Source organism: Salminus brasiliensis, chromosome 6 (genome assembly GCF_030463535.1).
Source record: "Salminus brasiliensis chromosome 6, fSalBra1.hap2, whole genome shotgun sequence".
In the NCBI taxonomy this organism is placed as follows: Eukaryota; Metazoa; Chordata; class Actinopteri; order Characiformes; family Bryconidae; genus Salminus; species Salminus brasiliensis.
Window position 1 is genome coordinate 34,001,481 of NC_132883.1, and position 15,021 is coordinate 34,016,501.

General features: G+C 39.7%; 1 protein-coding gene across 14 annotated transcripts in view; it reads left to right on the plus strand.

Moving 5' to 3' along the window:
• LOC140557578 (ERC protein 2) overlaps window positions 1–15,021 on the plus strand; it is a 247,306-nt gene that overhangs the window by 200,092 nt on the left and 32,193 nt on the right. For 12 of the 14 annotated variants that reach the window (XM_072682120.1, XM_072682123.1, XM_072682127.1 and 9 more), the window contains one exon: window positions 10,063–10,209. Coding sequence is in view for 1 of the 14 variants with exons in the window: in XM_072682123.1 (XP_072538224.1) it covers window positions 10,063–10,071 (9 nt within the window). In the remaining 13 variants the exon portion in view is untranslated. Of the gene's footprint in view, window positions 1–10,062; window positions 10,210–11,907; window positions 12,819–15,021 lie in introns of those variants that run through there. The other 2 variants (XM_072682122.1, XM_072682121.1) reach the window with 2 other exon arrangements.

Consider the following 15,021-nt stretch of genomic DNA (forward strand, 5'->3'; position numbering starts at 1 on the left):
AAAAATGTCTTCTTAAATGTGTTTCACTGATTTTTAAAGCAAACACACGTTAACCACTACAAAAAAGCAAAAGCGCTGGAGCCTGTTATAGCTGCCGCACAGTAGATGTGTGCTGCTTGGGTTCTTTGATTGCCAGTGTGCATTTTGCCTTTACTTTGTGAAATTAAACCTAGAACCACTAAAAGCCACAGACTTCAAATGAAATACATATATTCAATACAATGTTACTGGGACCGGTTTACTGGGCTTCCATAATCTCACAAGGGCCCCTGATGCAGTGTACATCACAGATAGGGCCCATTTTAACCTATACCTGTCCCGTTACTGACCGTGGTGGGCATCCATATGTGAGGCCAACATGGAAACCCTTGGATAAAACTTTCTGGTTCCCAGTTGGCCTAACCATACAGCCTTCACATGGGCGTGTTATCTGGGAGACTCTGTGTGAGACAAGTAGAATACTTAAATAGGAGTCTCCTTAAAGCCCTGAAAGAGTTTCTTATGACTAGTTATAGTTACATATGCATAAGTGACTATTTATTTAAACTGTATAGCAAGAAATAGCCCTGGATAATGAAATGTTGGACATCATCAGAAACCACATAAGCAAGTCTATTTCGCACAATGTGATCCGTGGCCTTTTTTATTACTCGTTAACTACATTAGCCTTGTGGTAAAGAAGCAGACTTCAAACCTCAATCATATTTTCACTGACTGATTCAGTTTAAGCTTTAAATGACAGAGAAAAGTGACAAAAGGTGACATGCAGAATGTTTTGTCAGTGTTTTGAGAGGCTTTTCGTCCGACTGATATTTACCCTTTTTTAAAAGCTCATCCTTCAAGTATAGTATTTCAGGTAACAGCATATACAACATATACCATTTATTTGCAAGGATATGAGTATGAGAAGGTGTGTGTGCTTTGAAGATGAGCAGATGTCTGTGGTCACATCTTTCCTCTCTTTCACACTCCTCAAGAACACTACACGCACGCTCACACACAGACACGCAGTGTCTCTATCTCACCCACTGATTTGTTTGTTCTTTAAGTAGAGCTTCAAACCCAACTCTCTGTGTGCACTTTTTTATTTTTTCTGTGCAAAGGCCGTCAAAGACGAAGATGCTAGACACTGATAGAGTAGGAAAAGAGGATGAGAGGTAGAGAGGTGGGTTGCATTTCTAATAATATGGCAAAAAAGATGGATAAACTAACGAACAGTGAATAAAGAAATAGTACAGTGCCAGAAACCACTGCGGTGTTTGGTAATGAATAGAGAGGGTGAAAAGAAAGTAACTGTGTGTGTAGGTGTGTATGCAAGCCGCTGCGGTTCACAGAGGGGATGGTGTGTATCAGCACGGGGATTATGTGTAATTGAACAGGCTTGACAGACGAGACAACAGAGACACGCAATTAGCAGGGCCGATCACACACTCGCTAGCACGCGCGTGTCGCTATACCCGTTCAGAAAAGCGGGCTTTCCCCACCTTCTTTCTGCCTTTTCACTCTCTCTCTCTACTGTTGAGTGATGAGTCGGCCCACACTCAAGCTGAGGTTTTCTCTTCTTCTCCTTGCGCTTTCTTCTCACCTCTTTGGCAATGTGCACAGACATGCTCTTCTTCCAAGCCTGCGGTATCCCAGAGTGCCACAGCAGTCCTCAGCTCAGCGCAGACACAGCGTGTTCAGGGTGGGCCTCGGGTTTGCTCCTATCCGCCTTTCGGGACCTCCGCACCAGTGCCAGTTGCCAAACCGCACCAATGCAAATTGAAACAGCACCCTCACCCTGCGTTTGATTACTGGTGTTTTTATATCGGTTGGGAGTCGCTACAAGGAGCCATCGTCTTAAATTTTAAAGGACTCATGTCATGGAACACCACATGCTCCTGCTTCTGCAAGAGTTTGATGTACCATGTAAATATTTTACCATTTCAGAATGTCCTGTTCACTCCCTACTACCCATTCAACCTGCGGCAGTTCAACCCACTCGTTTACACAGAACAGCCAAAACATTAATACCACCTTTCTTTTCATTTGATCAGCTCCACGCACCATATAGGAGCACTTTGCAGACTGTAGTTTCCCTAAATACTTTGTTAGCCTCCTTTCACCGTGTTCTTTAATGGTCAGGCCCCCACAGGACTATCACAGAGCAGGTATTATTTGGGCGGTGGGTCATTCTCAGCATCACAGTGACCCTGCCATGGTTGTGCCCTAACCATTGCAACACACAGTAACATGCCACCACATGTCAGTGTCACTGCAGCCAAACTTTATGTAGAGTTTTACCACTTGAATGACCAATGGGCCTCCGGCGGGCCAAAGGTTATATTAAACATGTCTATTACCAAGGATTGGCCGTACCAGTTTGCACAGAAGTCCCTGTAGTTACTGAATAATACACCTTAGTGCGTAATAAGCCTTAAAGAGTGTTTAGGGGTTAACTTTGGTGAACTTTGACATGCAAATTCACATCCTCTACCAATTGCGTGCCTGTTCTGGCGTCATGACTTCTGAAGGGACAACCCAGTCCGAAGATCTGCAACAGAGAAACGGTGTCAAAGCAATGCTAACATCTAAGTTACCTTAGCTTACAAGACCTGACCCAACAACCTCACCCGACAATCAAACCACAACAGTTTGCTATATATATATATATATATATATATATATATATATATATATATATATATATATATATATATATATATATATATAGCCATACTGTGGTGAGAAGGTAATGAGCTGACATAATTATACTCACTTATAGGTTATTGATCATGGTAACTGGATCAAAAATAGTTAAAAACTAGCATGCTAATTGCTAAGTTGAGTGGAGCTGAATACATAGATCACCCCACGGCTGACTAGGTAATTTTAATTTTAATGTCCAGTCTTATGTTTTTAACTATTTTTGATAGCTACATTAGCCATCTTTCTAATTGCTAACAATTGCCAACCACAGCAGTTGTAAAAAAAAAAAAAAAAGGGACTTTTTTGACTGGGTTTTACTAAAATGGAGATGGCCGGTGGCCAGATATTATTTTTTGAGCATGCAGGTTTTAACTCCTAGCAACTCACTCACACAGCCAGTGAGTCAGTCAGGCTAAATTTGCTTCTTTAAAAAAAACTGTTATTAAAAGGAGTTAAAAAGGAGTGAACTTGTAGTGCTTAAGATCATATCCAGCCTACTATATGCTGGCATAAAGTTAGAATAACCCAGGGGCACAATGTAATTTTTGTAAGCATTAAGTCTGAAAAATGCTCTGAAACAGGGCGTATTAAATCATATGAGTATGATGTGGGCATCGAGTTACTCCAAACACATTTCATGTAGTTGCTTGTATAATGATTCCACTTCCAAGCTTGTGCGTATGTCCATATAAGGAACTGGTACAGAAATGTGTCTAATGAGCACCACTTCAAGAAGACTGTATGATCGACACATAACACCATACTGTAGCAACACTGCTTTGAATTGCAGTTGCGACAGATGTTGCAATTGCATTCCGAGGACTTGTACTTACACTAAGACGCGACACTAAAGCTTAATCCACACAAATCTTAAAAAAAAGAACAGCTTGAGTTTGTCACGGTTGTGATGTCACAGTGTGTGGACACGTTTCAGTTGCCTAAGGATATGCTAAGCTATACTGTATATGTCTGCGTTTCTGTTACTGTATAAAGTGAAGGTGAGCTGGAGGAATGAAGAAATTTCCAGACTGAGAAAACAATAGGAACTGAATTATCCGTGAGGTTAGGCCGTAAGTGTTCTTCACAAGTGTGTGCATCACGCATGCAGAAGTGAACTTGCGCATACTCTTGCATTTCACCTCTGTGTTTTGATAGGGAAACATAGCACCTCGCCTTGAGAAACGATTCATGTTTGCTGATTGGGTTTAAGGCTGTGCAACCCGACTACTTACAGAGCGGTGTGTGTGTTTATGGATAGCACTTACCTTGTGCTGGCCACCTGTAAGCCATCGGCTGAAATTAGCCTCTTAAGCCTTGATCGTTTGCAGAACATGCAGGATGTGTGGATCGGTGGTTGTGTGCGCGCACATATGTGCATGTGTGTGTTTATGCGGCTAACCAAAGAGACTTGCAGCTGCACTGACAAGGAAATATGTATAAAACTTATATATTATGCTTACACTTAGGTGAGCTTAAGCGTAACTATCTAAATTACTCTGGAAGAGCAGAGAGGCACTAGGTTCACGTTCAGGTTCGTGTCTGGAACTAGAAATGGTTAGTAAAAGGTAGGACTATCAAACTGTTTCAAAAAATAAATGAATGATTTTGAAAGAATAAAATGTGTTTTAATGAAATCATCCAAAAACAGAATACTTTGCATTATAGATCAATATACTGTATGCAGACCACCTGACATTAGCGTCATGCAAGTAAGTAAAATATTGATTATTCAAAGGTTTCGGGGAATGCAGATCCCCATCCATGTTGGAATTTAAGAGCTTCAGAAATGTTAGCATTGGGCGTCTGTTTAGAATCCTGCAGTTTTCAAGATATTGACACCATTCCATCTCCAGAGTGTTGGCTTTGATTGCTGCATTTGTTTATGTAGGAATGAAGGGGGTGCAAACAGTTGTGTATCCTTTTTAGATCACAGTGATACAAACACATTAGTAACACCCAACCAATCACTAGGAATTCCACAGCACTTGCCATAGCAACAACCAAGAAACACTTTAGCAAATCTATAGCAACCACCTGGCATACCAGAGCAACCACTTAGCAAAAACACCCTAGTGACCACATAACAACTGCCTAACAACTGCCTGGAAGTTGGAACCACTCAAACTACGCAATCATTTTCCCCCTTCTGGTCCTAACTGATCTCTGGGAATTGATTTCCATTGTTTTAATGACTGTTTTGGTTAGCAACGAGAGATATCAAGCATCACAGTCTGCCATCAAATCACAAATTTCTAACCCCCTAATTTGTGTGTCAGTTAGAATATTTTAATTGTGGATTTTATTAAGGAATTAATGTAACTCCTAGTGAAAACATTCGTAATTAGTTCTGTCAGATTGTTACTGCCTGTCCCACCAAACTATAATGCATATCCACATACTTGCGGTTGTAACAAGCACTTACGCACTTTTGATAAATTCGGAAATGTGTCATCTTAGCGTATACTTAAGCGAAACCACAAACCACAAGTGTGGACTTTGGGACAGGCTCATTCTCTTCTCTTACTGGTCTACCATAAACACAATAGAGGTTCACCAAGTATTTAACAAAGTAGAAGCCTATTGTGTTGGTGTATATCAGAAGCTTCTTTTCCAACACAAACCGTTAACCCTGTGTGTATGTGCCTGTGCTCCTTTATTCTAGGCCCCATATGCAGTATTTATGACCACCCTATATACTGTCCGTCTCTATATAGCGAACCCCTAATGAGACCTTGTAAACAAATGTCATTAATACGCTTCAAACTGTGGTTTTATTTCTCCAGATCTACATCAGTACAACCCTAAAATCAAATCTCTCCTCCATGCAGTGAGCTTCAGTTCCTAGGCAGCTCTCTGCCCAGACTAATTTGCTGTTTAAGCTCGGGGGCTTCTTGCTGGGGCCTCATGTGGTCCTTGTTAAAAGCATGATGGAGGGGGAGGTTTTGTGTGGAGCCTTCAAAATGCCCGAAGGTGATGAGGCACATTACAGGTTTGTGTCACTCAGGAAGTTAAGAAGCAGTGCACTTGATAATTAAAGCACTTGTGATGTTCAGATGTGCTGTGGAAACTCTAGACACACATCATTGATTTGAAGGGCTCTAAGTGAGATCGTCTGTGGATATTGTCATATTACAACAGCTGGTATGACTTACACATGCTCTGGTAGTGTCCTTACTGCACGCTGTTGTTGAAAATTACAGATGTGTGACTCATCTCATCGTTTCATCTTAAGTTATTGATTCTATATTTTCACTTTCTGTATCTCATAAGTTTGCCAGCCCTCAAGGATTGGCCTTGTGATGCAAGGTTTTTTGCCAAGGCCTGCCAGAATTATAAAAAACAGGGTTTTATTTAATTTTTTTAAATCAGAGCAAAATGCATCAATGTGGTCATAGGGAACTGCAGCTTACTTACAGTAGTGGAAAATCAGCCCATTCTCTGTTCGTACACGGTTAAAAAGGAAAAAAAAAGATTTTTGAAGAATGTCACAGAAGAAGAACTATAGAATAACTACTTTTGGTTCCATACAGAACCTTTAAGTTGATAAAGAACTTTTCCATTAAGTGGTTCAAGGGGTTCTTCATACTCCCACTCTGTTAGAGGCATAGGGCCTCATTTACCTTTTCATCGTTCACCGTTCATCTTTCTAAAATCATTCTTAAATTTGTTCTTGAGAAGTCTATGCACAGAACTGTTAACAGCTATGTCAGAATGAATGTCAGAATCACCAGTGTAAAATTTCTTCTTGAGAACCATTGGTGAATAAACCATTTATTGCACAGTCAAGTAGTCGAGTTGTGTTATCGGCCTGACTGTAGAGAAAGGAGAAAGCAGTAGGCACAGAAATATATAGTCTCTGTGACATTTCATGCATTATTTTAATTTAATTTAATATACAATCCTTGGTCTGTAGATTTTTTAAATCCATCCATTTTTTAATGAAAAATGTTATTGTCAACAAAACTCATTTTGTTTAACTTCAGTTGATAAACTGTTTTTGATATATAAAAGTGAAGAAAAATAATACTTAAGTTCTACCATACAGCAAACACAAACAGCATGGCAGCGTGGTGTAGTTGGACGAGGAGTTGAGGAGGAGACGAGAGTGTTTTCTAAAGCCACTTGACTTTTCTGCTCTTAGAGTGAGATATAGGCCAAAGCCTTCCTAAATAGTGAGTGCTCAAACAGGCCTGTATGACAAAGAATCTCTGGTCTGTTTGTGTACATACATGAAATTACACACAGCAAACTTTTGAAATGAAAAAGAAATTAAATATGAAGCACATAAAAATACATTATGTAAAGCATGACCTTCGCTGCTTTTTAATTTTCTTCTTCCACCAAATCTGAAAATGAGAACATGGTGCTACACTCAACAATATTTGAGTGTTTACTGTTGCCAAAAACATCTATGACCACAGTTTCCTGGTTGATAAGGCAGGCAGTTCTGTTGTGTATAAATGTAAAGGGGGATGGACTTACCAGGGAGTGGTTTAACCATACACATCACACCACTGTATTGACTCCTCTGAGCTCCACGGTAAAGACCACAAGCTCTGGCAAGACAGCACACTGTCATTTAACCCATTTAAAATGGATTGATTTCTAATGAACCATTTTGTACTTGAGATATGTGAGTGTGACAAATCTTGTTAAATGATAACATCCTACATCCAAGCCAAGGGCTGTGTAGGAATGCCATTTTTTAACAGTACAGTACACCCATTCTTCTACAACTTCACATCTGCTCTGCTGATTATTACTTTGAATAGTCTTTGCAAGGTTTCAGAGAGCAGTAGGCAAACCCTGTGAAGAGGCACATAGAATTCCACTTGTTTAGATTCAGTTTCAGGAAAGTATGTTCTCTAGTAATTCATTTCATTCGCACTGAGAAAGGTCCACTTATGAAAAGGTGTGAGGTGCACATGTAGTAACTTCATTATTGATCTACGTGTTGAGAGGAACACTTTTTAAGTGTAAGCGTTTGTAGCACATGAAGGTTTAAGGTACCCTATTTCATCCAGCTCACAGATCATGAGACGACTTGTAGAAAGCAAAATCTCCTCTTTAACACTCTCCCTCTCTCCATTCATTCCATTCCCCCCCTCGTCCTCCCCTTTCCTCCAAAGCCAATAGTGAAAATTGGCGTTGACCCCTGAGCTCTTGGGGTCCCTGTGAGGTTTCTAGGGGCTTTCAACCTCTCAGCTAGCTTTAGGTCTCCTGCTTTTGAAGGCTGATTGGTTGATTGCGGTACTTGCAGTCTCAGGAAAAAAAGTAAAAAGCTGTACTGTGCAGTGGTAATTACCTCCCCTCTCAACATACACATACACACACACACACATACAGCCCTTATGGCCCAAATGACTGAATTGGTGTTAATAGCATAATGAGAGAGTTGAATTGAGTTGAGGTCAAGGAGTAGTAATACTTTGGAGGGTTGGGTGGGAAGGAGGTTGGATGTGGGAGAAGGGGGAAGGAGAAATGGATAAAAGTGTAAAGGAAAGATGGATGAGATGGATGATGGTCCACATTTAGCTGAGATTTCCATGAGGTAGACTATTTTCCACATACACACACAAAGAACCACCCACTGGACCATCTTTCCCACCACTCCATGACAGGACTTTTGGAGTGAGAGGTGCTGAAATCTTTTAGGAAAGGGAATGTAAATGGTGTTGTATGGTTTAACAGAGATCAGAGAACTGTCATGACAATAGAAATGAGCACAGCCTAGATTGTGTTTTCAGTGCTTTTCTTCTTTCCTGTTTATGTAGAAAAAAGAAAGAGTATTGCTCATGGATTATCTTTACAAGTTTTTTCTAAGCAATTTTGAGTGTTTCTGTTTGTATTTTAGGAATTTACTTGGACTGTCTTGCTTAAGCCTATGTTTAGGATAACTGTTCTGTTGTGGAAACCAGCTTAGCTTAGCTTCCTGACGAACTGTATCACATTTGCTTTCAAAATGCTTTATTGGATGCATTCTTTCATTTATCTGTTCAGTGTTTCATGTGCTTCCACACAACCCCAAAGCATAAAATGTCTACCCTAATACAGTACCTTTCATTAAATATTGCTACATATAAAGACGAGTGAAAAAATATTAGGACACCCCATGTCTTTTTCAATATAAACAAATATGGCCATTTGATCTTCATTTTTACGATATTGAGAGATGGATGTAATATAACTGAACACATACAACGGAAGATGTAGATAATACTAATAATCATTTGTAAAATGGAATAGCATTAATAAAAAATGCAGTTTTTAGTGAGGAAAAACTTAGGACACCCCCACATCTATTACTACTTAAAATGCCTATAATTAGAATCAGGTGCAGAACATTAGCTGCAGATGGTTAGAACATCATTAGAGGAGATTTTGGAGGAAACTGACTTACTTAAACGTCAGACATTTAGTTTAGTTTGCTCTTGATTGTTGAAGAGAGTGGGATCACCATGGTAAGATCCAAAGAGCTCTCAGGTGGCCTTCAGAAAGAAGACTGTAGATGCTTATTGTGTGGGACCTAAAAAAAATCCCAACAATAAGAAATGAGCCTTTCCACCGTCTGCAAAACAACTGAAGTGAAGCAACTCCCAACATGGCAAAGTCAGTTCGTCCTAGCCAGTTCAGCCCAAGATGTGCAAGATGTGTAAAGAAGTCTCCAAGAATCCTAGAATGACACCTAGAAGCCCTACAGGTTGCTCACGTAGCTCACTTGCAAGCAATGGGGTTTCCTTTTTTTACTTTTTCCCAAAAATATCTTTTAGAATTATGTTTGTGTTGCTGTATTTTACCAAACAGCTTCTTTGGACGTTGGTCTGTATTTTAAAGGTAATTATAAAATATATATGATATATGTGATGTTTTATCTCATTACAACAGTCAGTTGACAATCATTTAAGTTTTTTTTCTTTGCCAAAGAAACTGGTGATGAGCAACAGGTGTTGTGATGTGTAAAAAAATAAGAATAATTGAACTTTCTGGCACTTCGTTAACACTCACATATTTATGGTTAACATGGTTTGCCATGCTTTTGTGTGGATGACTTGTGTATTACAAATAGGTGATTATAGTAGTTAAAATAAAAGTAAAGGCAAATAGCAAATAAGTCCATGAACCCAGCTCTGGTCATCAGGTAAGAACTTACTGTTTCACTTCCTAAACCACCTCAAGGGTTCTGCGTGGCCCAGACTAGATCTAGACCATTTGAAGTCTGAAGGCATGGCTGGTACGATTGCTGGCCTGTGGTTGGTACAATAAGTGAGAAGATTTTGGTTTTAACTGCTTGTACAGTCTGTTTGTTCAGTATGTTGCTATTGATACATTCTGATTTCCATTTCGGTTGTCCTGTTTGTGTTCTCTTTTTCTTAGGAGGTGTAAAGCTGAACACACATCTATCACTCTGCACTTGCTAGGCCTGCATCTCTACAAGGGGAGTCTTCATCTTTAACCCACTCAGAGGAAGTGGAGGAGAGAGGGAGAAGGACACAAAAAGAAAACAAAGGAGAGAATGATCAGGTAGTTTTCTTAATTATTAACGCATTGTGCTTTTTTGTTTGCTTTTTTGTTTGTTTTTGCCTGGCAGAATTATAATGGCAACTATAAGATTTACAGCATTTGACCAAGGCTCTTCTCCAAAGCACATTTTATTTGAATAATTTTATACAGATAGGTAAATTTAGTGTTAGGAGTTTTGCACAAGGACTCTTTACTGGTGCAGCATTGTGTGCTTGTCTGGACGGGAATTTTTGAACCCTAGTCTGCTGAGGGTAAGGCGGTGTACACTACACCAACTAACACAAGTTACCAGTCATGTAGCTCATTACGCAACCATTGTTTAATACTCTTATGATGTCTTAGAGTTAGATGTGTCAAATATTTGAAATTTGAAGACTGCATAGGTTCTTGAACACATGTCCAGTGAGGGGTTAACTTTGTTTTGTACAGTCTTGTACATATGTAACAGAGCATTTATTTTGATATATATTATTTAAAAAATACTTTAAAATACAATTTTTTTAATACTTTTTTATGGCTATTATAGAATATAGTTTATACCGATATCACAGATGATAACCCGCTTTTGAGGTTATTTGGCCGATCTCCTGAATGCCTTCAATCTTGCTCTGATAGGGATACAGCTCTTGTAAGCTGTGGGTTTTAGACAGGTTGTTGTTTATTCTGAGGATGTCAAGCTGGCAGCTATTAAATTTCACGTTCATCTTTCATGCAGTCTTGGTACCCTGCAGCGTGCCTTTGTTATATTTGTCTCTGGTGGAAAAACTAAAAAAAAAAGTTTGGTTGTTAGTGACAATGTTTCTACATTTAATCATTCAGAAAACCAATGCTTCCTTCTTGCATGTCAGAGTTTATATATCACTGTTTTCTTGGGGATGGTTGTTCTTGAAAATGATATTGCCATGGTCTTTTCTGGATTTCCTCAGAGTAGACATTTTGTCAACCAGTGGCATGACATGAAGATTTTTTGTTTCTATTGAATTTCCCTGTTATACTGCAACCCTTTCCCCCATTGTTTCCAACCAGGATTATTTTGCAATATCTGAATTTTGTACATGAGCTCCAAGTATTGCATGGATGAATATATTGCATCCATTATACCACAGTATACCACACTTGGCACTAGCAAAAGTAGTGTATTAATTTCTGCCTAAGGGTTTTGTTTTTGTAAGATATAGTGCAGCAGTATTTGTTAACCCATATTGGTATCGTGCTGGCCGGACCTTCTTTAAATGCAAACACCCACACAACACAGTATTTTCAAGATTTCTTACAGCTCTGTTTTGTGGATGAACACTATTTAAATTTATTGATGCATTTTATGTTTCATATTTGGTGTATCTTATTAACTCGTATTTAATAGTGTATTTTTATGAGCCATTCCCAGACGTGTGTTACAAAGAATTGCTACTTTGAAATACTAGTCTTGTCAAATTAGTGACTTTAGCCTCTTTCAGTCATATGGATGTATGGTCACCAAGAACCTTTTCAGACATTACCCTAAGGAGCTGTATGTGTGAATGTCCAAGTGAGCCCATGTGTGAACAGAGTGGATCATTTTCCTGAGAATTCACAGTGGGTCATGCTGTACCTCATGGACCCACTACAGTTTGCATACCTCCCATCTTCTCCACACAGCACTGTCTAACTTGGACACTAGGGGGTTAATTATGTTAAAATTCTGTGTGTTTACTACAGCTCAGCCTTTAACACTATTATCGCATCCAAACCCACCACTGAGTTGGAAGATCTGGGATTTCATCCATCCCCATCCGTGTCATTGGATCTCCAACTTCCTGACAGACAAACCATAAGCACTATGGGTAGGCAAACATGTCTCACTCACCATTAGCACTAGAACCCCCAAGGATTGTGTCCTGAGCCCATTGCTGTACTCACTGTGCACTTATGACCAGCTGTATGACCATTTTCAAGGTTACTGATGACAGCGTTATGGTTCGGTCTGATCTCTGTCAAAGATGAAAGGACCTACCAGGATGACATTGAATGCCTGGAGAACTGGTTCCAGGATTACAATCTTCTCCTTAACACCAGCAAGACAAAAGTGCACAAAGTGGATGGCAGCAAGAAGCAAGAGAGGAGCTACCACCCTGTCTGGATCAATTAAGCTGCAGTGAAAAGAGTAGACAGGTCCAAGTACCTCCGAGGTCTTGCACAGGTTCTACACCTGCTTCATCTAAAGCATCCTCACAAGGGACATCACAGCCTGGTTTGGGAACAGTACCAAACAATACAAGTGGGGTCTTCAGAGGGTGGTGCATTCAGCTGAGTACTAAATTCAGACAGAGCTTCCAGATCTGCAGACCATCTACTACAAGCAGTGCTGGACCAAGGCCAGATAGATTGTGGAGGACCTTTCTAACAATGAACTCGACTTGTCTCTCTGTTGAATTTCTGCTCGCAGAAGACAAACACAAAAATGATGAGTAGGAGCTTCTTCCCACAAGCCATTCAGGCTCTCAACCAGGGCAGCAACTAGGACTACCCCACAGGCTCACACATAACACACAGGACTTTTTCTTACTGAACATTAATCACTTTCACTAATTATTAGATTACCTCCTGCTCAGTTGCACAGCATTATGTTTTGGTGTATCTATTATTACGTATGTAGTTGCTTTATCTGTGCATTATGTGTCAATTATTTATTGTGAGCCAGCTCTTATCAGAGCATTTCACTGCTACTTGTATGTATGTTGGCTATGTATGTGACAAATAAACTTTGATTTCTATAAACGTATAACATCATTGTTTTCTATTAAAGAAAAGAAAGGAAAACATAGCTGCTACTGGTACACACTTTTTGAATACTGTTTAAAGAAATTAAAGGAGGTGATTTGATTTACTGTGGATTCTATAGTATAAGGATGGTCTAGTTCCACCCTTGCTTATAGTTGCACTCTATGCTGAGTTATTAACTGTTATTAGCTAGGACCCTAATGTTATCAAGGAAATGTGCTGTATTGCTATTTGTAACACATGCTACTAACTCAGAACACTTTTAAAGGTCTCCTAAGCATCTGTGGAGGGGATAGGTGGTAGACCCATCCCAGTTGAACCCTACTCATATGATTAAGGTCATGTTCCAACATGATCCACTTGCTCTTATGTAGTTTCACTAGCATATTTGATGTTCTAATGGCTGCTGGGAATTTTAAACTTGTTTCTCTTTCTTTCAAGTGAAGCTCTGGAGCAGCTGAGTAAATCTGAAATGCTGTAAGCACTCTACTCCTTCTGGCTCCAGACTAGCACCAGTCCTGGACTGTTTGTATTCTGCTGCCACAGATTTCACTCGCACTGCTCAGTAGAAGGCTCTTAGCCTCAGAACAGTTATTCCTGGCTGCATACTCACACAGATACAATGTCTCAGCTAGCCAAAGCAGACTAAAACACTAACCATTCACAAGGTTGTTCAAGTACACTGCAGAAGTGGCTTCAGAGTCAGGCCCGTTGATGGTGAGGGAACATGTTCCATCAGAAATTCAATATATATTTTTGGTCATGTTGACCTTCACAGTACTGGTCAAATATTCAGTTAATAAGCGTTGAGCATTCACAGGCAGTCAGCAGATGTTCCTTCAGTAATCTCACTGAAGTCTTAGTAGAAACAACACCCAAGAAATTGAGCTGTCTGTTTTCAAAAGAGTTTATCCTGCTTTTGTTGGAGCAACTCTCTCTACTGTCCAGGGAAGGCTTTCTACTAGAAATTGAAGCATTGCTGTGAAGATTTGATTGCTTGAAGCGACAAGAGCGTTAGTGAGGTCAGGATGATGGATGATCACCACCCCACCTCATCCGCAACTCCCGAACTCATCACAAAATTATTGGATGAAGCATTCCAGAGAACACTGCTCCTTCCGCTCCTAATAGATTCATGTTTATCTGCTCTGGAGGGTCTTATTCTATTGGCTTTACTTCTCTACAGGGGCTTGACAAGCTGTGTGTGTCCATTTGCACATCTGTGTCAGCAAAGGGTGCAACTTAAGGTAGCTGAATGCGAGAGAAGTGCCTGTGTGTTGTATATATGTAAATAAACCCTGGAGTGTAGCCAAGTCTGAGCACTATCACCTGTGTGGCATCATTTAGTTAAGCTGCAAAGCTTTCGGTGAGTGATGGCTATTTTAACTGACACCTGCTGACCTCTTTCAGGAGCGTTTTTCTTATAGTGCGGCATCGTGTGGGTATGTGATTTGGTGTGTGTGTGCATTGTTTTGTATTGCAGTGTATTGTATTGTTTTATTGAGCTGGATTACAGTTCAGCATATAGTATGGCATTGTACTTCACATTTTATTGTGATGGATCCCAGCATATAACAGATTATATCCCAGAACATTGTATTGTATATGAGGTGTATCGCAGTGCATCAATATAGTGCACTGCAATATAGTGCATCAAAGCAGTGCTTTGTTTTATACTGATTTGGATTGCATTGTTTTATCAAACTAATTTGGATTGTATTGTTTTATCGAGCTGGATTACAGTTCATCATATAGTATGGCATTGTATTTCATATATTATTATGCTGTATCCCAGCATATGACAAATTGTTTCCCAGAACAATGTATTGTATATGTATTGTATATCAATATAGTGGCCAATTGTATCGCAGTGCTTTGTTTTATACTGATTTGGATCATAGTGTTGCCACGCCTGCTACAGCCTGGAACTCATACTCTACAACTGTTGCCAATGGACAAACACTACTTGAGCATGCCAACTCCTAAAGTGCATCTGTCAACCCAACTCATCCAATCATCACGCTAGTCATTCCCAGAATACTAACTGTTTAC